General features: G+C 45.3%; 1 protein-coding gene across 1 annotated transcript; it reads right to left on the reverse strand.

Annotated features, from left to right (window-relative positions):
* Nucleotides 1-3,542: 3,542 nt before the first annotated feature.
* On the reverse strand, nt 3,543-26,683 carry usp44 (ubiquitin specific peptidase 44). The gene is made up of 6 exons (XM_084331161.1): nt 26,622-26,683; nt 22,533-24,229; nt 12,591-12,789; nt 8,071-8,179; nt 7,651-7,901; nt 3,543-6,803 (listed from the first exon to the last, which is right to left on the reverse strand). Exons 2-6 carry the CDS (start codon nt 24,096-24,098, stop codon nt 6,670-6,672), a joined length of 2,259 nt encoding a protein of 752 aa, XP_084187287.1. The 5' UTR covers nt 24,099-24,229; nt 26,622-26,683; the 3' UTR covers nt 3,543-6,669.
* Between the last annotated feature and the right edge of the window lie 1,048 nt (nt 26,684-27,731).

Raw genomic sequence — 27,731 nt, forward strand, 5'->3', positions numbered from 1 at the left:
CCCCCCCCCCCCGTTCAAATGAGATGGTGCAAGTTCTTTCATTGCACCCCCCCCCCCGTTCAAATGAGATGGTGCAAGTTCTTTCATTGCACCCCCCCCCCCCCCCGTTCAAATGAGATGGTGCAAGTTCTTTCATTGCACCCCCCCCCCCCCCCCCCACCACTGTTCAAACGAGATGGTGATGGTGCAAGTTCTTTCATTGCACCCCCCCCCCCCCCCCCCCCCCCCCACTGTTCAAACGAGATGGTGCAAGTTAGAAATCCCCTCCCATTACTATCCTCTATCCTACAGGATTGTCTTTCCAGCCTTACTCCTGCGACTCCTCACGACTCGACCCAGTGCCGCAACAAGCACCAGATACCAGCGTTTTTGTTTTTTTTTGGGTTTTTTCTTCCTTTATTTTTTTTAGGAAGTGGGCATGCCAATGGAATGTTTAGCATTTTCTTTTTGAAAAGTATGAAACTCTTTGAATCGTGGTTGAAACGATGCCATCTTTATACAGAAACACACCATATGCATCCGCGGCTGTACGTTTGGCTTATACCACCGCTGGAGGGGGCCTTGCACTCTGCTCCTCCGGCGGGTTTTTTTTTTCTTTCTTTCTTTGATATTTGTAAAATATCTTTGAAATGGCCGTTGCCAACACTGTATGTTCTCCCCCCCCCCCCCCCCCCGATTGTTATGCTTCATTTTGAAAAACCCTGAAAAATGTTTTTTTTTGTAAGAAAAGAAAATGATTAAAGTAAATAATTTTGCTCTGATTCCGGCACTTACATTGAATGTCTTCATTTGTTACATTTCAAGTGGGATCACCCTGACCACATTACAAAATTATATATTTATTTTTGTCCCACAAGCTAATTGGTATGTTATGACTGCTGAAGAACCTGTTACTGGAATTGGATTGGATGTTTTTCATATGTCTTGATAAATTATCCAGATCTCATGTTTGGCCTTGGGATTTGAAGCCTGGACATGTTTTTGTTTAAGCCCTTGATGGAGAGAAGAGGAGCTGGAAAGAAACACTGCACCATCCAATAATAAAATAAAGCGGCTTTATTAGGACTAATACACGCACACCATCTTGTTTTCATTTGGTTTGAGTTGGAACGTGTGATGTAATTTTGATTGTCCATACTCCAGGAAGTATTAAATGCATCTACCTTAACGATAGGAAAGAGGTGTCCTTTGTGTTTTAAAAACATTTAGCTAAGAATTATTGACCACGGAAATTCGAATCTGTGAATATCTTTCTAACTTTTGATTGAAAATGTTATTAACAGATTGCAGAATGAGTACAATACAGGGGAGCATGTCTGTTCCCCGGTAGCGATAGTCAGTTATGCTTAGTTTATCTTTAGAGCAGGGCGATAGACCACCAGCCCTGATTCCAAACTAACCTTAACCAACTTCGAAAGAGTCGCCAAGCTTAACCAGTTCGAAACAAGGCGGACATTAACATGTTCAATCAATCTGGGAACATAGGGATGACCCCCAGTACAGTACAGCTCAATACACACAATTGTTAAGGGGATGCAGACCAGAGAGACTTTCGTCTAGTTTACATCAGGGTCCCCCATTTTCAATTCATAGTGACTTATATAGACTACTGCTACATCTGACATACCAGATACAAATACAGTACTGTTTGTGATACAAAGTGTTTTTTAGATTTTATTTCGTATTTGTTTGAAACGAAAAACGAACTTATCAAAACGTACACGGACCCAGCTGATAGTCAGCTCTTACTGGTGAAACCAATTTCCTCTGCGTTGTGTCTGCAAGGTAGCCAAGCTTAGCACAACGAATAGAAGTGGATGCGTAGCAGGCTAGAATAGCTCAAACTCTAGGAGGCTAGCCACTACACACCGCTTCCATTCAATGTGCCGAGCTAGGCTAACTCACGGAGAGGAACACATGAACCTTCAGAGGCCCTGATTAATGTTCCAACCATTTCAGAGTAGGGAACTGAACATCTGTGTAACTCGTGTAGAAATAAAGGAGAAGGGAAGCTAGCAGGGTTGTCCCGCGTCACGCAGCTGATTTAAGGTGATGAAAGGCCAACAGTGACACTAAAGAATGACTTCACTTTCAGCTTTTTATTTTCTTTTACTTGACAACTTTTGTTTTTGAGGCACACTCTTGGGGAATTTAATTCCTTTGTTTTTATTTCACAACTCTATTCCATCGTGCAAATGTCCAGATTTTTACCAAGCAGTAAAATAAGGAAAACACAACCCAGTTTTCTTAGAAAAATGAAAAAATATTCTAATTTTTTTATTGAGGTAATCTTTCTCTAGAAAAAAAAACTGAGGTAAGAATTTGCATAGTATCTCTTCCATAAATGTATACACACACACACACACACACATGTCCGAGGAGTACAAGCCAGATACCAACAAGCATTATGACGATGAGGAAAGGATGGCCATGAATTGCTCTCCGACAGATGAAATCAGAGGGCGAAGTGTTGAGGAGAAATGTCTTTCTTCTAATCTACACCTTTTCTCCAGTATGGAGAAAATCATCACAATAATCACACAAACATGTACACACTGCAGGAATCTACTATCTAGTTCCATCTGTCCGGCTAACGTACTTCCATTATGACATTGAAACAATGCCAGCGTGCGTGAGCACATACATACCCACACACACACATACTTGCTGGTGGACAAAGTTGCACACAAAAGAGAAAGGTGAAATTTGTATACTAAACTGCTGGTGATTTTTTTAACAATCAAACGGGCAATAGAATCAGTTAAGGTATAAAACTATTCTTAAAAACAGTCAATGGCCTTTTTTTATTTTTATTTTTACATAAAACCTCTCAAAGATTGTGTATAAAAATACATTCATTATTCTAAATGCTGGCCTGGGTGCGACTTGAACTGTACAGAGACCACCTTGATGAACCGTTACGAAATCACTCTTAGGAAACTACAAAAATAGATATGCTTTTTCCAGCAAAAAGGGCACTTTATGTAGAACACTAGTATTGTGTCAGGGATACTTAAAAAAATCAATTAAAAGAATAAAAATAAAAAGTCTCTGAAAACGGTTTACATTCTGAACGAGAGGTGGCAGCATTGAGCCAGAAGGATCCCTTTGGAAACAGAAATTAGTTGGTGTTGTCATTCCTCCAGCAGTCTGAGGGAAGAAAAGAAAAGCACCCTGCAAATGTTGACAACAGTTTTAGAAAAGCTGAAAGAAATCCAAAATATATCCGCCATGCTTTGGCTTGAGGTCAGTAGCCAATCACAAACCACATCCCAATCAATCTGAAGTACTGGGGGGGGGGGGGGCGCGTGATTTCCCCCCGTAGCCGCAGTTTGCGAAGACCCTCTCTGATTGGTTTAGCTACGAAGGGCTCTGGGATAGAAATGTCCGCCTTGTACATAATATATATTCTCTGCTTCGAAGTGGTTATGCTTTGGCCCTCTTTCGAAGTGGGTTATGCTTAGAGTTTGGAATCAGGGCTGGTGGTCCCTCGCCCTGCTCCAAAGATAAACTAAGCATAACCCACTTCGAAAGAGGGCCAAAGCATAACCACTTTGAAGCAGAGAATATATATATGTACAAGGCGGAAGAGCCCTTCGGAGCTAAACCAATCAGAGAGGGTCTTCGCTGTACGCGGGCTAGCCAACCAGAGAGCGTCTTCGCAAACTGCGGCTACGGAAAAAGATCACACGGGGGGAACAACCCACAATATGGATTCTGCTGCCTGCCAATGCATGGAATTCTTTTTTACATTTTTTTCTTGGACCAATCTCAAACCATGCCCTCTTTTCTTGCTCAATGGGGATTGAGATAAGTATTTCTGGAAGGACTGGAGAGGTTGTGGGGGGGGGGGGGGGGGGTTACTCTCAACCCCCAAAGGGAACAATGCCCAATTTAATAATTCTTACATGATATTCCTATGGCCTAAGACGGTCAAAATAATATAGAGTGAACACACAACAACTCCAAAAAACCAGAGTGCTATTACTCTGAGCTTTCATCAGGTATAAAGTCTGAAGTTGCTCTATATACAATGAATTGATAAAAATGGTACATAGATGACAGTGTCATACAGATACATGTTCTCTTTCAGAACTGACGAACATTCTGAAGGTGGAGCAGCTCCAGGCGTTATTCCCGACAACAATCACAAATGAGTCTCCTCTGGTTACTGGCTTTGGAAGAGAGTTGCTCATGTCTAAAAACATCGATATAACTTTCCTAGGCCATGGAAAATAACATGTTTGAATTCTTAATTACGGTGGTGTTCCCCTTTAAGTTTTCTACAACCAACGTCTGGAGTAAAGGGAAGCGTCTTCTGAACTGGAACCAAAGTAGATGGCAATTTTTAAAATCTGGTAGCATCTACATCCAGCCTCATGTCCGACTAGCTAAAGTGACTATGAGAAAACATTTCAGTTGATATTAACAGCATTTACAATCAACGAGCGCAGAGAAAAGGCAGAGACACCTGAATAGATTCTGTTATTACTCATCAGAGGACTCTTGCACATAGTCACGACTTGGCCAAGGTCCGTCCCGTCGGCTGCTACTGAGACACACGTCGGCCGATACTCTTTATAAAATACAGCTGTACACTATCAAGCACAAAACGTCCACGTTTTACTCTTTTTGAAAAAAGAAACCAACATATTAACACCATATACAAGCAGTTTCACAACAAAGCAGAACTGGGTTTCAGAAAGGAATTCCGTTTCCCTCCATTGGATCGCTCACAATGTTGGGGATCAGTCTGCGGTGGAGGGATACATTTTTCAGATTCACTGGTACCGTGCGCACCCGCGCGTGCGTTCGTTGTGTGGCCGGGACCACCCTGCAAAAGGTCCCTCCCACGCGGTGGAACGTTCAGGTTCAAGGTCGCTAAATGAGCTAAGAAGCTACGTGACTTCTAATAGCTCCATCGTTTTTATCTCCGTACGTTACTCAGTGGCTAACTCTAGCCTGGGGCAGCTTCCTTGTGAATACGGTGTGTAGTGTACCTTCTCTAGTTGACTGCTAATGTTTTTTGTAGTGCTGTAGTGTAATTAGGCCTCGGTCTCTGCTAGCATAACTTTGTTTTGTTTCGTCTTGCAGGAATCCCAGCTAGGAGATTTCTGTGCTTCAATTCCAGGTTTCAGCTTGCTTTCCCATAACCTCTCTCAGCTGTTTGACCAGAGGGTCCACCCTCTTGGTCTCTACTTTTATGAAGGGAGTCAGGCGTTGTGTGTGTGCAGCCAGAGCCAGGAAGGCAGCATGCTGGGACCTGGACATTGTATCGTCTGCTCTTATTACTATAATTATAAATTGTATATGTGCAATTTCTTTTTAACACAAATATTTGTGTTTGTATTTGATTTGACTTTTGGGTGTGGTTTCTGTGTGTTTATAAAAAAAATTAAAATAAAAAAAAAAGGTTTATAGAATTTTGCTTATACACAATAAATATATATATAAAAGAGAAAAAAATCCCCTTTCTAGGAAGGAACATTTTTACATTTGGCATGCTTTCAGCTTCCAGATGGAGCCTGGCCAGAGGAGTGTGGTTCTCACAACTAATCCTCCTTCCTTGCCAGAGGTCCTGTGTGGGGGATACGTCCAACAGTCCCTGGAGCTCGTCTGCTGACTCCCCCTCTGCAGCTGGAGAAGAGCATGAATTGGCCTCTAGTGCACTTTGCCCCGTGAAGGCTCTGGCGCACCAGCCATTACGCAAAACTGACCAGCTCTTTGTGTGCCGCTATGGGGAGCGGGCCGGGGTCAGGTCCGTCCAAGCAGAGGCTGCGTCCCATCGGACAGCGGCCACACTATCTAGACTGCATCTCGTTTGGCTGAGAAGCCTGAGCCAGTCAGGAGTTTGTAAGGCGTCCTGCCAGGGGAATAGCCTCATCGGCGGTTCTTTGTAGGCTGTGCTCCCCTCTCTGAGGCGTGTGCCGCAGGCAGCCAGTCGGCCCTCATCCGACACCTCTGCTAGATTTTATCTGGTGCACGTGGCTCCACCTGACCTAGTGGAACCTGGGCAACTCCTCTGTCTTTGCGGGCGAGGCGGCCGGCTCCGCATAGAGGCTCCACACTTCCCAGGCCTCGCCCGGTGGCCTGCCTGGTGCTGGTTCCTGTGAACAGGGGTATTGCTATGCCCACATTGGAGTGATCCAAAGGAGGGAAATATAACAAAGGTCACATAGGTAACCGCAGTTATGTGACCCGATCGGATCACTCCGATGTTGTTGCGGTGCTTGAGGTGCCTCGAAAAGACCTCTCGGGCAGGTTGCGTCTGTGTGGGAGGGACCTTTATAGGGCCACGCCCAGCCACACGACGCAGGCGCACAGCAGGGTAGTGAATCAGAAAGGCCTTACCTCGAATGCATCCCTTCCGCCGCAGAGCGGTGCCCCACATTTGGAGTGATCCAATCGGGTCACATAACCGCGGTCACCTACGTAACCCTCCGTTCTTCTCAGTCTTGCTTTTTTGTTTATCTTCGTTTTTAGACAATTTGGATCAGTCCTCCCACAGAGGATATAAAAAATGCCCGAAAAGAGAGGGATAGAGAGAGAGAGAGAGAGAGAGAGAGATGGCTGAAGGGGGGAGGAGGAGCTGTGCTGATGATGTCATCTCGCTGGGGGGGGTTTCCCCGGGATACGGAGTAGTGGAGAGGAGGAGGCGGGGTCAGTGGATCACGGTCCTATAGCGGCCTGTCGTTTGTCCTGAGTGACGCGCTGTGTGTAGAAGAGGATGTAGGCCTGGGCGCGGCACACCTCCTCCACGGAACAGACGTTCAGCTTAGAGTCATTACAGTGAACCCAGAAGCCTGGAGGAGAGGGAGGAAAAGGGGGACGTTCATATTTCAACGCACTTTTGTCGCTGCAGCAGCAGGTGCATAGGGAGAAGGGGATTCAGGCTACATTTACATTTAGTCATTTAGCTGACTTTTATCCAAATCGACTTACAAGTTCTGTACGACAAGCCATCAGGAAGGGCACAACTCTATCAGCTGAGTAACAATATTCATCAAGTGTTGAGTGCTACAGTGTAGGTTAGTTTATTAGGACAAGTGCATGACAGTATGGTTAGTTAGGGTTAGATTTTTATTTTAATTAAATTTTTTTTTAAATTCAGATAATGGTTGAAGAAGTGCGTCTTTAGTCGACGGCGAAAGATTGGACGTGTTTCGGCTGTCCTAACTGGGGTGGGTAGTTCATTCCACCATTGTGGGGCAAGGACTGAGAATAGGCGACTTCTCTTTGATGACCCTCCCGGAGCTTGGATAGGAGTAGGTCTGAGGCTAGATGGCATTGTGTCAAATGTACACTCTGTTCTGTGGTTAGGTTATGCACAGATACGGCTCGTCAGATGTTGGGCCGGTTCCAGGCTAAAATAGGGTATTGGTATCAAGAGAATTTCCCCAGTAGGGAAATCCCATCGTCAGTCACATGTAACATGTGAGATTTTTTTTTAATTTCTCAGAGATGAAGAATCATTTTTGTCCAGTGACCCTGACCAAATGCTTCACGTCTATATTAAGTTAAGCTAGAATCAAGTACACACACACTGCGATGCTACAACCAGTGCTTTTTCTGTTCTGTCCCGAGTTGTCCAAGTCTATATGCATGTTTCGTAACTTGATCTAGTTTGCCGCTGCGCTCTGTACTACTCACCCCCCTCTGTGTTGTAGCAGTAGGCAGTGTAGTGGCCGGAGCCGAAGCCCTTCCCGTGATGCATCACCACGGCAGAAAGCTCGTACAGGAAGGGGTCGGGGCGTGGCGAACCCGCCGAGCCGGGGCTGCTGGGACTCGAGCAGGTCACGTCTTTGGGAGAGGCATCTTGGCAGCAGTAGGGCTCCATGTTGAGAAGCTGGTCGAAGCGGACATGAACCCCTATCTTCTCCCTGTGGTTACGCCCAGACCACCTGCAGACAATCACACAAGGGACCTGAATGAGCTGAAACAGCACTCGACCAGTCACAACAGTCCATTGTCTCTATACGCTTTGCTCACAACAGTCCATTGTCTACACGCTTCACAACGGGCGCTCTATGGACATGCGATTGGCTGCGGCACGGCATGGCGCTGGGGTACCTGAAGCGCTTGAGGTGCAGGCGTAGGACCTGAGGCAGTTTGTGGACCATCAGCTGTTTCTGTGCATCAGTCAGTATCACCGGTTTGGAGGACGACCGCCGCCGCTTGGCTGCACACACACAGGGGGGGGGGGGGGGGGGGGATTAACACTCACTTTAGACACTACATTATATTTATCTATTTATTAAAGAGATTTGCACTACATTCATACCTCATTAGCATTTGCACCTTGCCTTAAAAAGTTGTTGTACCTCATTGTCTGCATTTTTACTTCATTGTACTTAGTTACTTACTTTTTTTTTTTTACCAAGCATTTCTCACTGTAATGTACATGTACCTTATACGTGACCAGGGCTTGACATTAACACTGGGGGAGTGCAACGTGTGGAAGGATCACACTACCTCTCCCAGATCCTTCCCTCGCTGAGCAGGCGCTCCGACCGAACTGTAGGAGTCGCTGTTTACAACGACCAGGACCCACCCTCGCCGGCTTCCCACCCGCCGACACTGCCAATTGTGTTAGTATGGACGGCCGACCAAGCCGGAGGCACCGCAGCTGGATTCGATCCCACTGTCTCTGCAGTGGTAGACAGACGCTTAGTCCGCTGCGCTACCCGGCCGCGCCTGCATTGCGAAATTGTGTCCCACGAGGACATCTACCCCGTGAATATTTTCACACAAGATTTTTCCACGTCGCACCGCAACGTTTTCGCTGATGGAAGTGCATTGGGAAATCGTGCCCCCCCCCACCAAGTTCTACCCCCGGGAGAAATCTTGCGTCGATCCGCGTGCGTGAGAGTTCGCGCAAAATCATTCCACGTTGGGCAAACCCGTTTTCGCTGATGGAAGGGCATTGGGAAGTTGTAGCACCGACCGAGATCTACCCCGTAAATATCTTTGCGGGGATCGGAATATTGACGCGCGCAAAATCACAGTTGCCCCCCCCCCTCATTGGCTACCTTAACTCATTGAGCTCCAAAAATTTGATATCTCGTTTCTGACAGAGCACCAGAAACTAGTTATCTAGTTATTTTTTTCGTTTTTCCTTTTTTTGATTATTATTATTCTAGACACTCCCACGGACCTTTCCGAGTCTTCCTGGGACCTCTGGCTACGTTATAATTGCAATGACGATCGAATTCCGACAGGTGGCAGTATCGCCTACATTTTGGACTGGGCCAGTTTAGTGTGGGGCCGCCCCACGCCGCAGTGAGAGCACTTAAAGCACTAGGGAGCGAGCAGCAGTGAGCAAACTACAGCCAACTAACGTTCGACAATGGCAATCGCCTAGAGCGAACAAAACGGATGATATGGATGATGATTATGGATGATATATATATATATATATATATATATATATATATATATATATATATATATATATATATATATATATATATATATATATAGTGTGTTTTCACCAGACTACATTGGACTCAGCACTTCTGGTAAATCATAAAAATACTATAGTCAAACCGGCCGATGAGGAAACCTATTCGGCTCCGTGATATATAGTCTGCCCGAGCACTCTGATGCACAATAGCAGCCTGCAATGCACTGGCGAGCGAACTATTGGAGATGATGAAGAAGACAAAACGGATGAGGGCCACCTAACGTTATATGTATTGATCCTGTTCTGATCCAAGACACTTGGAGCGAGAGTGGAGTACCTGCTGAGTAACGTCTATTTTACATCTATTTTACCAAACCCCATCATAAAACATGCTTTTGTAATGATCGCAGCGGCGTAAAACGACCCCCCCCCCTTGATGACTTTGTGAAGAAGCATCTATATGGCCGTATTTACCTTTGATTAGCAAATAATATAGGTTGCAGGCGAGCAACCCGAACTATTTGCGCATATGGGCACAAAACACATCATAACTCACGTTCCAGAGAAACAAGACTGGATTCTTTTTAAACGGGGAGATTTATTGTGTGGGATAGCGAACGAACGAAGGCATGTAGAAATAAGCGGTTTCCCCCTGTTGGAGTATAAATAATGCCTGTCAAATGAGCCATACTATTGTCTCCATAGCTATAATATACGATATGTCCGCAAACATCGTGAAAATGACCAATAACACTGCCGTCAGGGAGTAAAGATGGAAAAACAGCGTGGCAGTCAATGAGTTAAGAGTCATAGTTACTCCTGCCTTTTACCTGCGCTCTATAGGGAGGTGTAGTCTGACGTCACTTTAGTTTCCTGTGCGGTCCATCCGCAGTGTTTCCCATTAATGACCTAGACTGTGGCGGCCCTAGTCCCGCCACAGTTTTATAATGAACCAAAAAATTAAATACATTTAAAAGATATTATATATATTTTTTTAAATATAAAGTTTGCCAATAGGGATGTATCAGTAGTATTGCCAGTAGTCGTAATAGTAATCCAGTATATTTTTTTATTTTCTAAAAAATAAACCACAGGTAACCACTTTTGCTTAATTTCTTTGATGGCTTAAATGTCTGCTCTAGTCCAGTGGTTCCCAATCCTCTCCTCGAGGTACCCCAGCCGTTCCATGTATTTGTTAAATTCCACGACCAGCACACCTGATTCAACTAAATCAGGTGTGCTGGTGGTGGAATTTAACAAATACATTGAACGGCTGAGGTGCTTCGAGGAGAGGATTGGGAAGCTCTAGTCTAGTACATTTTGTGTTTTGAGTTCATCATAGATCTAGCCTCTTTATTTTGCTCTAAAAGTGCACCAGATTGATGCATTTAACTTTAAAATGTACAACAACAAAAAAAGTTACGGGGGGCATGCCCCCGGACCCCCCTAGAGGGGCCGAGGTTCACCCACCACAGTCTCACAAAATCCTGTGGGAAACACTGACTCGTATGCGTGAATACTTTCCCTAAGGGGTTTGTACTTTTGCACGATCTGATTGGCCACTGACGGCAAGTTCTTTAGCTGGTTAAGCTTAGGCACTCTTTCGAAGTTGGTTAAGGTTAGAGTTTGTCTTAGAGCAGGGCGATAGAACACCAGCCCTGATTCCAAACTCTAACCTTAACCAACTTCGAAAGAGTCGCCTAAGCTTAACCAGTGATAGAACTAGGCGTTAGGTAGTTTGCAGGCTGTTAGACCCGGAAATAGGCGCAGAACTTGCCGTCACACGATTGGCGCACATGTCACATGACCAGAAACTTCAGTGGCCAATCAGATCGTGCAAACCGAACGCAGAAGTACAAACCCCTTAGGGAAAGTATTCACGCTACCTGTATAGGGATTTATCATTGGGAAAATGTATTATCGGCTATTGTAATAATTCTGCCTCATGAAGCTTTCCATTTTTGCACAAAATTATTTTACAATTAATTGCGAACTGTTTCATATTGAGCTATAGATTGTGGATGAATACACACAGAAAGGTACACCATGCCAATGTTCATGCTTCATTTGTTTTAAACGAGACAATTTAGAAATGTGTCCATTGGAAATACATTGCAATTTCAAGTGAGGTGGACCGGCCGGAAACAACAATGACCGCCCCTCTCATTTGGCATTAGATGTTATTTTAGCACACACCACACTACTGAAATTTTGGATTAGATGTTATTTTAGATGTTTCTGTTCAAATAAAATCTTATGTCCAAACAAATGCATGCAGTTACATTGTCCAATGACCTATATTTATTACTTTTTGGGTGGGGGCGCGAGTGCAGGGATGTTTGGCTGGTGAACATGCTGAGTGGCTAGTGACTTTGGAAAACCACTAGCCACAGTGGCTGGTGAGCCGAAAAGTTAATGTCAAGCCCTGTACGTGACAAATAAAAACAAACTTGAACTTGAAACTTGAACAACATGCAATACTCGTTTTACCCCACTAGGTGTCACCTCAACCTCAGTGCACTCTGGGGCAAAGGGGCTTACACGAGCCGGCACCACTCGTGCCAGTGTCGTCATTTCAGCTTTTTCCTGTAAGGGATTCACTAAAAACCGGGCATCTCGTGTATTGCGCCATGCACCACATCTGACGGGCAGTTAGGTTGGGGGTGTGCGTGAGGTCCAATGAGGTTAAAGTTGGGGTTGAGGTATTGGATTTTTAGAGAGTCCCATTTTAGTAAGAGTGGGTATTTGTGTGTAAGTGTGCCTGCCCACATCACTCAACACTGTCATTTAAAACCATCTGCTAGGTTTTAGTAAGAGTGTGTGAGTGTGTGTATGTGTGTATGTTAGGGCTGTCACTTTAACAAAAAATCGAATTCGAAATTCGTTGCAGAATTGTAGACAAGTTCGAATTCGAATTTCAGTGTAAATTCTTTATTTACTTTTTTTTTAGTCTAAAAAAAAGTCTAAGCTATTTTAAGTGTTAGCTACTTTTTTTTACCATGGTATCATTCTTTTCAGCACCGTCTCACCTATATGACCTGACAGTTTCTTTGTAAATATTATTATTATTATATTTATTCGAATTTCTCCCTTCATGTTCGAATCTCGTGTTTTTATGTAAATTCAAAAAAATTATGTGACAGTGTGTGTGTGTGTGTGTGTGTGTGTGTGTGTGTGTTGAACTCACTGTTGCACTGATCGCAGGCGTAAATGTTGCCCTCTAGGGCTTCCGTCTCGGTGAACTTGGCCAGCATCTCCGTTAGCCGGCAGGACGCCTGCGCGGCCGAGTCCCGGGTGTTGCGGTGGTAGCGCTCCGGGAACTCCAGGGACAGGTCCCAGAACGGCTCCACCGTGTTAGACTGATGGTCACACGCCAGGCAGGTCACCTGGAGGTTTAATATATGAATGAGCGCGAGAGAGAGAGAGAGAGAGAGAGAGAGAGAGAGAGAGAGAGACGGAGAGAGAGATGAGTAGGTGTCTCTGGGTAGAGAATAGATGGTGTAAATGGTTTAAGCGGCAGCCTCCCCCACACCCCCATCTTCTGAAACCACACGTATCCTTGCTGATCTGCAATCTTCCTCCGAGCCTTTCTACTGTCTCCAACAACACAAGTATAGGCCTATACAGGTTTACAAATACCGTCTCCAACAACACGAGTATAGGCCTATACAGGTTTACAAATACTGTCTCCAACAACACGAGTATAGGCCTATACAGGTTTACAAATACTGTCTCCAACAACACGAGTATAGGCCTATACAGGTTTACAAATACTGTCTCCAACAACACGAGTATAGGCCTATACAGGTTTACAAATACTGTCTCCAACAACACGAGTATAGGCCTATACAGGTTTACAAATACTGTCTCCAACAACACGAGTATAGGCCTATACAGGTTTACAAATACTGTCTCCAACAACACGAGTATAGGCCTATACAGGTTTACAAATACTGTCTCCAACAACACGAGTATAGGCCTATACAGGTTTACAAATACTGTCTCCAACAACACGAGTATAGGCCTATACAAGTTTACAAATACTGTCTCCAACAACACGAGTATAGGCCTATACAAGTTTACAAATACCGTCTCCAACAACACGAGTATAGGCCTATAAGGCTGAGCCTGAACCCTGTTTTTAGGGTTCGAACGTTCGCCAGGGTTTATCGAACGAACGTTCGAACGTTCGTTTTTTTAAATGTTTTAATAAAAAAAAAAAAAAAATCATTTTTTTAATAATATTTTTTTTTTTATTGTATTATTATAGATCCTACGGAGGGCGGCATTGCATAGTCTATTGGTGAAAAACATGTTGTTTACAGTGGTGGCTGTTCATGTAAACATGTAATTAAACAAAGCACTCAGAAGAAAATAAACAAGCTACTAGGCCTGCCGCGATAAGCAATAAATCGATTAATTGCTGCGATAATTAAAATGAATGCAATGATTTTGACGGGCGCGATTAATTGCTATTCGCGCGTTTGTTTTAATGAGGCGGAACCAGTGCCGCTTGTCAGTCACTGTCCGTGTTGGGAGGCGGGTCGCTGACGTTACTAGAGTACAGCACGGGAGCCCCGTGGGGCAACGCCACAGCTTAACTACATTTCTCAATAGTGTGGCTCCTTTTAACCAAGTAGCATTATTTGTAGTGTAACGTTAGCTATTTTTAGACCCAAGTAGTTACTCGCTACTGCCCGGAGAAACTGGACTGCTAAATAAAGATGAAAGATAGAGCTTTGATTCTCATTCCATGCTAACAACATTAGCTAACAAACGAAATACAACGTATAGCATAGCTACAAGTACAACACAGAATAACGTTAATACAATTACATGCATCATTGTTTACAATGAACGGGTGGGGCTGGTCAAAGGACTGGACACGGGGACAAGTTAAACATGAATTAATTTATTATAACACTCCGGTAGTTTCGAGTCGTGCTGCAGTGCCTACGCACCACAGCTATTCTATTATATACTGCTTTGACGCTTCCTCCTCATCGTTGATTGCCTGTAGTAGCTGCATCTAACGTTAGTAGCTAACGTTAAAACTAACCTAAAGTTAGTTGTTCACCAACAATCTCAACATTTGTTATTAGCTCAAAAACAACCGGACGAGACATGTTGTCGGCTCATATGTTCTGCTTAGGATAATCGCAACAATACTTCCGGTCCGGTCGGTGGGCTTCAAAATAAAAGTCTAAAACCGGAAAATACGGAGCGGTGGGCTTCAAAATAAAAGTTTTGGGAAATAAATTTCTCAAAAAAAATTCTCTAACCGGTCGCAATAATATCGCTTATCGCGATATTTTCGGGGGCAATTAATCGCCCAGCAAAATGTGTTATCGTGGCAGGCCTACAAGCTACTGAATCAAAGTATGATAAACAATAGCCCTTGCAGTCACGTAAGGGGCTAGATAAACAAATGCATTAGTTTTGTGGCATTAACGTTATATAGTTAGTGTTACACGTTCAATAACAGGTATTCACTCTTGGTCGACGGGGAGGGGAGCCGGGAGGAGAGGCGCACGCCTCGGCTCAACAGACCCGTCCACCGTCTACCTCGGAACGGCCGGGCTCCCAACACGCCTGCCGCCCGTCCGCCCTACCACCGTTCCGAGGTAGACGGTGGACGGGTCTGTCCACCGTGCGCCTGCTGTTGTTTCCAACGCAACCACCTCCCGCCATGAAGCTTGCGCTCCGTGGCCGAAAAATGATGGTATTCATTAATGATCCTAATCTGCAGGTTCACCTACGGAAACCTTGTTACCGATTACTTCCTCGGCGGGGAGCTAACTACGGCTCCCCGGTAGCTACGGTAAGTCTGTTGAGGCTTGCCGATTGGTGGTAACAGCAGAGGCGGGTGCAAGCGGTGTGACGTAATTGGCAGAATCGCCTGTCAATCAAAATAGAGCTCTGGTTGAGAAATAGTATCCCGCTGCAGCCCGGCAGACCATACTGGTTGAGCCGAGCGCCTCGCATTCACATCACCTCAACCCCGTGCGCATCCTTTATTTTTTTTTCACCGAACGTTCGAACCTATTAATTAAAGTCCGAATGTCAGCGTAACGAACGAACGTTCGAACGTTCGGGCTCAGCCTTATAGGCCTATACTAGGCAGGGCTGTACGCTGCGATGATCTCATAGCAAATTGCCCCTTTAATTGGCTGTTGCGATTGGTAAATAATATTTGGGGGCGGGCTTGCGAGTAGGGATTTCAAGCCTTGCATTCGCATTTCACTCCTAAATGATCCAAGGCGTGTGATGACGCTGAGCACTCAGGTATGATCAGCGGGGAAAATCAACTGAGCACTCACTCTGATAGACTGGCTGACTGATTTAGCTATGAAGAAAAGTAAAGTTAGTAGTAGGGATGGGAATCGATGGTTCCTAACTGGGTTTTGGCCATATGCTCCCGAAATTCTCCCGCTGTTTGGCTGCTTCTATGTGCAGTGAAAACTACTCGAAATGATGTCATTGATTTAGTTCAGGGTTAGCCGCGGAGCTAACGCTAGCTAACGTGAGCTAATCAAGCTCACAGAGAGAGATAAACAGCTGACAGCAGGTAGTACAGGTACAAATACAATAAAACAAGGGGTGGGGGCTGTTGTGTAAACCTTGTGTCGCGTCAATCTGGTCCACACGTTACTCGTTCATATCTCAGCCTGTGCTGAGATATGCCCATTCCGCGGTCTGTTAATAAAGTTAATAAAGACAGATGTATGGAAAGGCTTTTATTATAACATTCGTTGAGGTAAAATCATTATGCCTCATTTAGTCATCCTGCAGAGCACTGGTCTCCTACTCGTGGGCCGCGGGGAGCTAATGTAAGTAGCTTTGTTGATGTCAGCACACGGGGCATTCAGGAAGTCAAAAACGAATGCGCTTGCCGATTGGTGCCAAGAACAGCAGGGCGGGTGCAAGCGTTGTGACGTAATTGGCAGACTCTACTGTCAATCAAAATTATTCTGTTTTCCGTCAGAATGAATGAATGAGAACTTTATTAACAGATTGCATAATGGGTACAATACAGTACAGGAGGATGAAGACCAGAGAAAGACTTTCGGCTTTTTTACATAAGGGTCCTCCATTTTCAATTCATCAAAACATTTAGAGACATACAAATATACAGTAGTTTCATAAAAATGCTAAAATGCTATTTATTTATTGATTGATTGGTTTAAAACTTTATTAACATATTGCAGAATGGGTACAGTACAGCTCAATACATACAATTGTTAAGGGGATGCAGACCAGAGAAAGACTTTTGTCTTGTTTACATCAGGGTCCCCCATTTTCAATTCATCATATTTCATATCTAAATCATATAATATCTCATTGCTAAATATATGCAATATATAATCTAATAATCCAATAATCTAAATCTAATATATAATATAAAAATGCTAAATGCATGGGTATTTTATTTTGTCTTTAATGTTAGCTTGCAAACTCATACTGTCTTGGTAAGCCTCATAATGAATTGTTTGGGGTAAAAAAGAAAAACATTGTGATGTGTATCGTGTATCGCCGAAAGGTCAGAAAATATCGTGATATCATATTTAGGCCATATCGCCCAGCCCTAGTTGGTTCATTATAAAAGATACAAACCTGACAACAAAAGCACTTAAATGTTAAATAAAAGGACCACAGTAATGAGGCAGGAGGAACATATTTTTTTGCACTATAATGGTAAAATTGTTATTTAAAAATGTGCCCCTAAAACATATTTTTTGCCCCTAAATTTCTAATTTAGGGGCAAGTGTGCCCCTAGTGAAAAAGCTTAGCGTACAGCCCTGCTAGGGGTGCACCGATGTATCGGTCGGGTATCGGTATCGGCCGATAAGTGCCTTGTTGACTGCAATCGGCCGATAAGCTCGAATGTGCCGATGGCAGTAGCCGATAAATTCAGTAGCGTCCTGCACGCTACTATACAGGTTAACAAATACTATCTCCAACCAAAACGAGTATTGGCCTGAATACGTGTACAAATACTGTGTCCAACCAGCACAAGTATAGGCCTATATAAGTTTAAAAAGACTGTCTCCAACCAACAAGAGTATAGGCCTATATAAGGTTACAAACAATATCTCCAACCAACAAGAGTATAGGCCTGTATAAAGTTACAAAGATGTTTCTTTGTATTTTCACATCTGATAGTAATTTCCATTGGCATCAAGGAATAAACCATCGCTTTGCTTACTGCATAGTAATCATCAAGTGCAAACGCAGCAAAAGCCAAACGAGTCAGTCGCTCAACGAGTCAATGAATAGGCTTAGGAACCGTCTGAGATGCCCCGAAAACACTTGCACAACACACAGCCTCTTATTCAGTGAGAGCAGGTGTGAGTGTGTTGCTCAGACACTAATCTCCTGTCCTCAAGCCAACTCTACCCTCTCAAACCAGTCTGCAGTCCTTATTTAGGCTCCAGTATTTTCTCTCTTCCATTAAATAGCTAAAAGTGGTATACTTAAAAGTGTACAAGTTATTGAAAGCACATCCGTGTTTATAAGGGCTATTATTAAAACGCCCGCGATTCTAGGGCCACAAATAACCTTAAGGAGTTGTGGGAAGCACTGAAAAATCCGCTTATAAACAATCAATTTGATTGGGATCAAACTTAAAATATAGGCAACAGATTTAAAGACAAAATCCAGAGAATTTGTGTATGTTATAATTTGTAACCTTGCTATTGGATAGTTGTGTCTTGATTGGAAAAGGGCCGATTGTGGCCAAAAACATCATTCCCAGGCGCACATGGTCTGGTTCTTAACTCATTCAGCGCCAAACCCCAACTTTCTCGGGTTTCAAATGTAAGCGTTGAGCGCCAAACCCGAGATAGTTCGGGTTTAGATCCTTTTTCACGATTTTATCATACTAGGCACTCGCGCAGGCCTTGTCAGTGTGGATTGGATCTGCAATGACGATTGAGTATCGCCCCAAACAACCACAGCCCCCCAAACAACTAGGGTCTACTAGTAGGTTGCGAGCAGCTGTGAGCAGGATGCGATCGCCTAGAGCCAACTATTGGATATTAGGGCTGCACAATTTTGGGAAATAATCTAATTGCGATTATTCTGATAGATATTGCGATTGCGATTTGCGATGCGATTATAACATATTTAAAAAAAAATGTACAAGAAGAATGTTGCTGCTTTCTGTAGTCGGGTCCCAACTGCAAAATTACTGTATTACCCTGTATTATACACTTTTACTATCATGTAGACTATTCTGCTTTGTGTTTACATGTGATGTATTGTATACATGCACATTTATTATGTTCTTGTGTGATGTATCGCACATTTTATTGCTGTGATGTATTGCAAATGTTATTGCTGTCATCTTGGCCAGGTCTACCTTGCAAAGGAGATCTTGTATCTCAATGGGACTTCCTGGTTAAATAAAAAAAATAAAAATAAAAAATTTAATTGCAGGCTTGGCGATTTGATAATTGCATCATTCCAAATCGCGATTTCGATTAAAAAACGATTAATCGTGCAGCCCTATTGGATATTATGAAAGACAAAATGGATTATATGGATGATGATTATGGACGATAGGGTGCGTTTCCACCAGACTATATTGGACTATGTTGGACTCAGCACTACTGGTAAAATGTATTTAAAAAAAAAAAAAAAAAAAAAAAACCTATAATCAAACCGACCGATGAGGAAACCTATTAGGCTCCATCTATAGTCTGGCTAGTAGATGAAGACAACGGATGAGGGCTACCTAACGTAACGTTATATGTATTGATCCTGTTCTGATTCAAGACACTTGGACTCGAAGTGAGAAATGGACTACCTCTAAAACAAAGGTAACGTCTATTTTACCGAACCCCCATCCTAAAACATGCGTTTGTATGATCGCAGCGTCTGAAAAAGACCCCCCCCCCCCCGATGCCTTTCTGAAGAAACATATGGTCGTGTTTACCTTTGACCTGGCAATCATATAGGTTTCAGGCGAGCAGCCGCGAGATTTGCGCATACGATGCACAAAACACACTTTATCTCACAGTCTAGAAAACCAGCCTGGATTATTTTGAAACAAGGCGACGTTTACCGTGGTATAGCGCACAAACAAAGTATGTAGAAATTAACTGTTTCGTCCCTGTTGGACTATAAATAGTGCCTGTCAAATTAACCATACTATCGTCTCCATAGCTATAATATAGAATATACGATACGCAAACATTGTGAAAATTGTCAATAACGCTGGCGTCAGGGAGTAAAGATGGGAAAACAGTGTGGCAGTCGATGAGTTAAGAGGTTAATATTAGGGGTGGGACGATACACATCAATCTAATTATCAATGATCCAATAGGATCGATGCAACGTAAAAAGATAGTTTTCTAGAGAAAACAGCAGAGTTCCATTAGAAAGTCTGCTTTAAGCCATTCTCCCTTTCTGTGTGTGTGTGCGTTCTTGTCCCATATCTGGTCTTTGGAAAAGTATTTACCGAGGATGGACAGATAATGTTTTTTATTTAAATGTCTGGAAGAGCTCAACTTTTTTGAGTTGATCTACAGTAAATGTTACTGAATGTGTTAAATGGGCATATGATATCGTCTCACATCTATCGCAGGCACCTGAATCGAATCGTAGTGTATCGTATCGTGGCAGACTGTGATATCTGCAAATATCGTATATTCTTGTTGTCCAAAGAATCTATATCGTATCGTGATGAAACTGGTGATTCCCAGTCTAGGGCTGGGCGATATGGCCTCTAAATGATGTCACGATACACGATATACATCACGATATTTTGACATTTCCTCTAAAGCACTTAAAAATGCTTTTTTTTTTAACCCTTTGAAGCATAGTCATGCCAACATGACGATTAAAATAGTCCCTGCAACATATGTCTGCATTAAACCATGAAGATGCTTTCAAAAATAATATTTTTTTTTGATCCACTTTTTCTCCCATTTTCTATTTTTCTCCCATCCCAATTTCGTATCATCCAATTCAACCCTCCCCTGTCTCGAGCGTTGTTTCTTGCCTCCCACAAGCCGGCTGCAATGTGGACTAAGTCATACATAGCACGAGTCCCCTCCGATAGTGATACTCGAGGTAACAGCAGTCGCATCTTTTCACCTTTCAGCGTCAGGGGTCTGCGCTTTGGAGGGGCGCTGTGTGTGTCGTGTTGAGGGTGACGTCACGGCGCCCCAGCTACACTGACGGGGGGGGGGGGGGGGGGGGGGTTACCGTCTTATATATCTATGGGGGGTACTACCGAGTCGAGTAGGTACAATGCAGCCCGTGGAAAAGCGGCATAAGAGAATACTTCATAATGTTTCATGCAATTAAAAAGTAAATATATATATGATGATGATGCACACACACCTTTACAGTGTTTTGTTTACCAGTAGGATGTTATAACATTGCTGATAATAAAATTTATTATTATTTTCTCACAGTAGTGTGTGTGTGTGTTTTTGGCTAAAGTGGATAGAAAACACAGTACTGTGCAAGTCTTAGGCACCCAATAGTTTTTTTTATTAAATATAAATAGTCTTAGATGTTAATAAAAAAATATCTGTATTAGCGTGTCTCTTTTAGATTTTTAGAAACTTTTAATACAATTATTTTTGACTACGTGGTGCAGTGGGCAAGGCGCTCACCACGAATACTGGAGACGCTGGGTTCGCCTGTTCGAGCCCAGCGCTCCACATTGCTTTCAGTTTAGCTGGTCGTCCGCACTAATACACATTGGCAGTATTAGGGGGTGGGAAACTGATGGGTGGGGATCGGGCGTTGTGGACAGCGACTCCTACAGGTCGGTTGGTGCGCCTGCGCAGTACAATCAGGAAGCGATGGGGGCGGCGCCCCTCCAAAGCCCAGACCCCTGACGCTGAAAGATCGCGCAGCGCAGGTGAAAAGATGCGACTGCTGTTACCTCGAGTATCGGAGGGGACTCGTGCTATGTATGACTTAGTCCACATTGCAGCCGGCTTGTGGGAGGCAAGAAACAGCGTTCGAGACAGGGGAGGGTTGAATTGGATGATACGAAATTGGGATGGGAGAAAAATGGGAGAAAAAAATGAATGGGCTTCATGGCTGGCTGAATTTTTTGCGTTGTCTGATTCTGAATGTATAACTTGCCTATGTCGGTACCGTGACTTTGTTTTCCAGCGCGTACTGTGTTCTCATTTCCTTTCACTCACATGAAACCAGCCGCGTCACCACAGGAAACTCTACTGTGATTGGACGTTTATGCGCCTTGTGGAATGTGGGACTTGTAGTTTCTGAACTATTAACAGCGGAGCCGTTTGTAAGCTTCACCCGTTTGATTTTTCCGGTTCGCACACACATATTATTAGGGGCAAATACGAGTGAAATGCTCGCACTGTAGAGCATATATATAATTAGTAAACTGGGGCTTTTCTTGCCCCCCTCAATTGATTTTCGAGGGCATTTGGTAAATTTTCTAGGGCATTTTGCCCCAAGCCCCCCTTAATTTCGAACCCTGGTTTAGACTCCCCAGCTCAACATCCAACACACAGCTAATCGACATAGAAGTGTTTGCTGGCAATGCTGGGCATAACATGGAATTGATGTTCCAAGTCAGACGGAGCTCATAATTACTTCATTATTCAATGAGAGCATATTAGGCATATGAAGTCATCTGTGAGAGGAGCAACTCGGGCAAAGCAGGTGAAGAATACCGAATTAATATCCAAGACTAAATGTAAAGAATTAGGATTCACATCCATGCGAAAGGGCCACACACCTCTCCAAAAACATTGCACGATGGACCGACTTACTTCAATAAACACATCTTTATTCCATTAGTTTCACATGAAAGGAAAAACGCGCTTGGCAAACGGTTCATTTGAACCTGATGATGAGTGTGCTCGTTATTTTATTGTGTGAAACTAATGGGGTAAAGATGCATCATTATTGAAGTATAAGCCGGTCCTTTGTGCAACGTTTTTGGAGGAGTGTGCGTTTCTCTCCTATGGATGCGAATCCTGAGAAGGATTCATTCTTTACGTTTGGACTTTTTTTCCCCCTCGCTGTGACCGGCGCCTCCCACTCTAGTCGTGCACGAGTGCGCTCTCTAACTGAACTACTATCGAAGACTAGTTCAACCAGAGTGTGGCGTAACGCGAGTGTGTTGTACCTGGCTGAGCAGCTGGCCGTGGAAGATAGTGTTGACCACGCTGAGGACCTGCTTGATGAGCCGTTTCTGTGTCTGTGGTACTCCTGCGGTCGGCGTGTGCTTGCCAGTGCTCTCCAGCTCGCGCTGCACCTTGTCCAACAACTCACACAAGAACTCCTGGGCGTCTTGCTGGGCGTAGCCGCGGAAGGCCGGGATCAACTGCCACACCGAGTGCAACATGGCAAAGGGCGACACCAGCGCCCACTTCCCCGACCACATGACCTGGAACAGCGTGTGCAGCTCGTGGCACAGGGAGATGTGCTTGGAGCTGGGCTCCTTGGGCTGGATCAGCTCCATGCTGCGAGAGCGCGACGCCCCGCCGCTCAGCCCAGACCCGGAGCCGGCCTGGGGCCCCTTCCTCTGCGTCAGGGGATACTGGGAGGAGGCCTTGCCCGCCAGTTTGTTATGGACGGCGGAGGCCAACAGTTCCAGGGCCTGGGTGAGGTCCAGCTGTAAGAAACACTCCCTGAAGACGTGCAGGTGGCTGAGCACCTGCAGGATGGAGTTCATGTAGCAGGTGTTGCCCAGGTTCCTCAGCCCCGTCACGCCAGGGGTGACCGTGGGCCGGCGCTTCGGGGGCGAGTCGCCCTGTTTGGTGCTCTGCTTGCGCCGGACAGGGGGGGTGGCGGCAGTCCGGGGGGGCGCCGAGGATGCTTTGGGCTTAGATTTGGTTGTGGAGGAAGGGGTGGTGCGGGCCTTGGGGGTCTGCTGGACCTTTTTAGAACGGGTCACTTTCTTGGGGGCAGGGGCAGGGGCGGCGGCGGCAGGGCTTTGAGTCCTTGCTCTGCGGGTGAGGGGCAAGGGCAGAGGGGCGTTTGCCGTCGTGGGGCTCGCTCTACGGGACGAGGTGGCCGCGTCCACGGCTTTCTGGCTCTGCTTGCGCAGCCGGCGGCTCTTCCTGGGCGGGGCGCCCTCGAGCTCCTCCTGCAGCTGCCTCTTGGTGGCGCGCCTCCTCTCCCTCACCTCCCGCCTGCGCTCCTCCTCCTCCTCCCTCGTCCTCTCGTCCTCCTCCCTCTTTTTCCCGCCGGTGGTGAGTCCGAACCAGCAGTGGAACATGCGTCCCATGAGCGTCCTGCGCCGGTGCCAGAGGGCGGTGAACATCCTGTCCTCGTCCCTCAGCTGCAGCTCACGGGCGCCGCTCGGCATCGCGGTGTCGGGCGCGGCGCTGGCAGAGCGGAGGGTGCGCCCGCTGCGCGTCGTGACCTCGTAGCGTTGGCTCTGGATGGCGCTGAGCGTGCTGCGGAGCAACTTGAGGTCCCCGGTGGCGTTGTCGTTTAGCACGTAGTCGTCGCACAGGTAGCAGAACACGTAGAGTTCGTTGACCTCCATGGCCAGCGGGTGGCGCTGCTGCTGGAAGTGCTGCACGGCGTGCTCCTCGATGTAGCGGCCGCACGCCACGTGAGCGCAGCCCAGGCAGGCCCACACGGACTCCGTGGTGTTGCAGTCCACACAGTGCCATTTCTGGGGGTTGAGGATGGAGTGGTCGGGGGCCAGCCGCAGCCGTCCCACGTGCTTGCACCTGTCCATGGGGGGCCGACGGTGCTGTCGGGGTCGGTGGGGGGCCGCTCTGCGTGTGCGAGTCTGGGTTTCAAACCGGCTTCAGATCACCATGATGACCATGGCGAACTGAGAAATGGGACCCTCCCACGGCATTTTATCTAAAAGAGGAGAGAGAACACAGATCCGGTTAGATGGGAGGAGAAAGCCTGCGATTGTCTTGGAAGAGCAACGGGGAATAGCAGTCTTCGGTTTGGATCAACCTATTTTCTTGACTGGATGTAACTGGTCGAAAACAACAAAGGCAAACTGCCGGGTGACAAGTATTTCACAAGGGCAGACGCCAGACGGCAAAACAAGTGGCTGCTAAATTAATATGACTTTGCACCGAGAGCTGTTAATAACACTTATAGGCAGGCCTGCTCATAAAAGGGGGGGGGAGGGGGGAGCTTCCTGGGGCCCGACTGCTAAGGGGGCCATGGAGGCCAGCAATAAACGTATGTTTAATATAGGATCTGAGTTTTAGCAGTTCTGGGGCCGGGGGGGGGGGGGGGCCTGGTCACTGGACTCTTTTCCGGGGGCCCAGTCATTTATGTGCCGTGTGCCGGGGGCTCATTTGTATGTAAAAGCTCAAACAAACACAACCAGTAGAGGGGCTTCTGTGGACGATGGGATCACAGAACAGAGCCTTGATTATGTGGCAGCTTTGGGGGACAGTTGTTCCACATTCACAAATATCGATTAAACTGTTCGGAGACCATTACGATTACTGTGGAAAAGTCTGGTCTAGGGTGGTGGAACCATAATCAAACAGGACTTGTATCAAATAAATGACCAGGAGGATTTATGTTGTAATTGGTCTCCTTATTATATAACTCCTTTTAACTTCTCACCACACAACATGGTGGTGTAACACAACAGTTGAGGGACTGAAGATCCATGAGTGGGTCTCAGCCCGGACAACCTCTCCCCCACTGTGGGAAAAGGAGCTTGGCCAACCAAAGGAGGGCCGAGTTTGGTGGGTAGGTAAGGGTAGAGTTGCCTTTGTCTGGGTACAGCATTGCCCTTAGAGGAAGAAGAGAGAACTAGGAGACAGCCTAGAGATAATGGAGAGAGAAAGTGATGGAGAGAGTGAGATAGAGAGAAACATAGGCCAAGAAGAAAGAGTGTGAGCGAGTCTCCTGACTGCGGGTTTTCGTCAGTGAGCAAAATCATTCTTTCTGCACCCCCAAATCCTTCAATCTACGAAGGTCTCTAACTACCGTTGACAAAACAAATGCCACTCCAAGCACTCTTGCAACAGTAGTTAAAACTAGGTAATAGGTATGTTTTTACCACCAGCCATGATGCACGAGTGCATGTGCTCATCTCTGCAGTGGTTGAGAGTGTGTTACCATTCCAGACTGCTGCTGCTCCTGTGATATAAATAAGTTGTTATTCCTCTGAAGGGTCCGAGACGACAGGCCCTGACAAAATTATGACTAGCTGTCCGTGCGGTCCTCAGTACAGGTTACACACGTATCATACCAAGCCAAGAAGAGCAACATTTATATTATTAATGTACCTTGCAACATTACTGAGCAGTTTTTGGTTAAGAAAATATGACTGGTGCATTGGGATTTCATTAGTATATATTGTCCACTTAACATGCATGGTGGGTTTTGGACGCCATACAGCTTTAGGGCGAGAATGCACGATGCAAACATACGTGTTGTTGTGTTCCACGTGTCTTAAGTGTGACTGACTGGCTGCAGGGTCTGGAAGTAGCTTTAGGCAAGTTCCCCACTGAGCCCAAGATAGCTTTGCAATCTGATTGATTGAAAACTTTATTAACAGATTGCAGAATGGGTACAAGTACAGTACGGCTCAATACACACAATTGTTAAGGGGATGCAGACCAGAGAGAAAGACTTTCGTCTTGTTTACATCAGGGTCCCCCTGACCAACGTTAGCTGACCAACTCCAGCCACACTCGTCCTGGAAAAAATAAATAAAAATACATCTCCACCCAACCATTAGCTAGAGGCTAACTTAGCCGCCAGGCTACCGACTTTAGCAGAGAGAACGGGGTTAACGTCATTAGTAGATGGAATATAACGTTCATCACTTAACGCTAGATGGCTAATGTTAGCCAGACAAGGCTGCGTTAACATATTACACAGGATCGTTAGCTTAACTAACGTTAATGTTTCAAATAATAAACAAAGAAAAGCGGCAACGTTAATAACATCAGCTCAGAGTCGTTTGCTGTACAGCTATAGCCACAGCGGCTTTAAACGGCATCGCTAAACAACAATGTATATGATTATATATTGATTCTGCTGAGCGGTGGATCCAGAGATTGGAGAGTTTATATCGTTAGCTCCTGGTGGCTAATGTTAGCTATAGCTAACTAATCTTCACAAGTTCAAAGCTAGAGGTCAGTTTCAAACGTACGACTCAACATTATACACAGACATAATACACGCGACAACACGCGGTTAAGTGACACATTGCCCGCGTTTTACAAAACATGTAATAAATGGAGCAAAAATACAACAAATACTATCATACCCAGCTTATAATTCACGGCACTTCTTGCTGCGTTTGTAAAGTGGTCGCCATCTTGTCGCTCCTTGTCGCGTGGTGTTGAGGCTCGAGCTCCGCGCGGTGAGTGACTGTGATGCACCGAGTGAAGCCACAGTCACTTGCTCCTCAACAGGTAACCAACCTAGATTGACCCTGAAGGACTGGTTCTGGCCCGAACCGTTCGTTATACAAGAATCACAGAGAGATTCCAACGATACTCACGGTTGCACGAGGGTTTCGGACAGAGATACGCGATGGTTTGAAAGCTCCGCGTTGCTAATAAACATTTTAAATATGTCTTTATAAACTGGCCAACACCGCTCAAAAACGGTATTATTTCCGGCGCTGGCTGCCTGGTGCGCCTGCGCTGTGATCACAGCGCATGCGCATCACGCACCCAACGCCGGAAATAGTGCCATGTTGAGCGGTTTATAAAAATAATATATATATTTAAAATGTTTATTTGTAACGCGGAGCTTTCAAACCGTCGCGTATCTCTGTCCGAAACCCTCGTGCAACCGCGAGTATCGTTGGAATGTCTCTGTGATTCTTGTATAACGAACGGTTCGGTTAGAACCAGTCCTTCAGGGTCAATCTAGGTTGGTTTCCTGTTGAGGAGCAAGTGACTGTGGCTTCACTCGGTGCATCACAGTCACGAAAGGGGCTCGAGCTCAGCGCGATGAGTGACGTCGGTGTTGTTGCTTCTACTGTTGTTGCTAATCATGTTGTTCTCGTGGAGTTGATTTAATAAAACTTGTTGGGGCATATCTTTTAGGTTGAGGTTTACACGTGTTTGATGTGCAGAACTACTGACGCACAAGTTGGTTTTGTATTAAATCGTTTGGTGTTGTTTATGATGGCAGTATTTTGTGTTCTCCCTTTAGTTTGTGATTTGTTGTAACCGTGTTTGTTGGCATTAGTCGGCTAATATGAAAAGTATCTGTGTGCATAACTTGGTGGAATTGAATTGTTTCACTTTGTTGTTGATTGTTAAAACGAACTTCTTCCATGTGAAATTGTCAGAGACAGTAGTACCAGCAGCAACAACAAAGTGGAGAGCTGAGGAAGGGATCTTTCTTTGCAGCAGCGCAGCAG

This window comes from Notolepis coatsorum, assembly GCF_963971535.1.
Source record: "Notolepis coatsorum genome assembly, chromosome: 15".
Lineage (NCBI taxonomy): Eukaryota > Metazoa > Chordata > Actinopteri > Aulopiformes > Paralepididae > Notolepis > Notolepis coatsorum.

Bases quoted from the DNA above. Each gene is read 5' to 3' on its own strand.
- usp44 (XM_084331161.1), bottom strand. From the start codon at position 24,098: ATGGACAGGTGCAAGCACGTGGGACGGCTGCGGCTGGCCCCCGACCAC. The intron at 8,180-12,590 runs GTGAGTTCAACA...GTGTGTGTGCAG, and splicing joins CGCCTGCGATCAGTGCAACA to CCAAGCGGCGGCGGTCGTCC. The intron at 7,902-8,070 runs GTACCCCAGCGC...GATTGTCTGCAG, and splicing joins CTGCACCTCAAGCGCTTCAG to GTGGTCTGGGCGTAACCACA.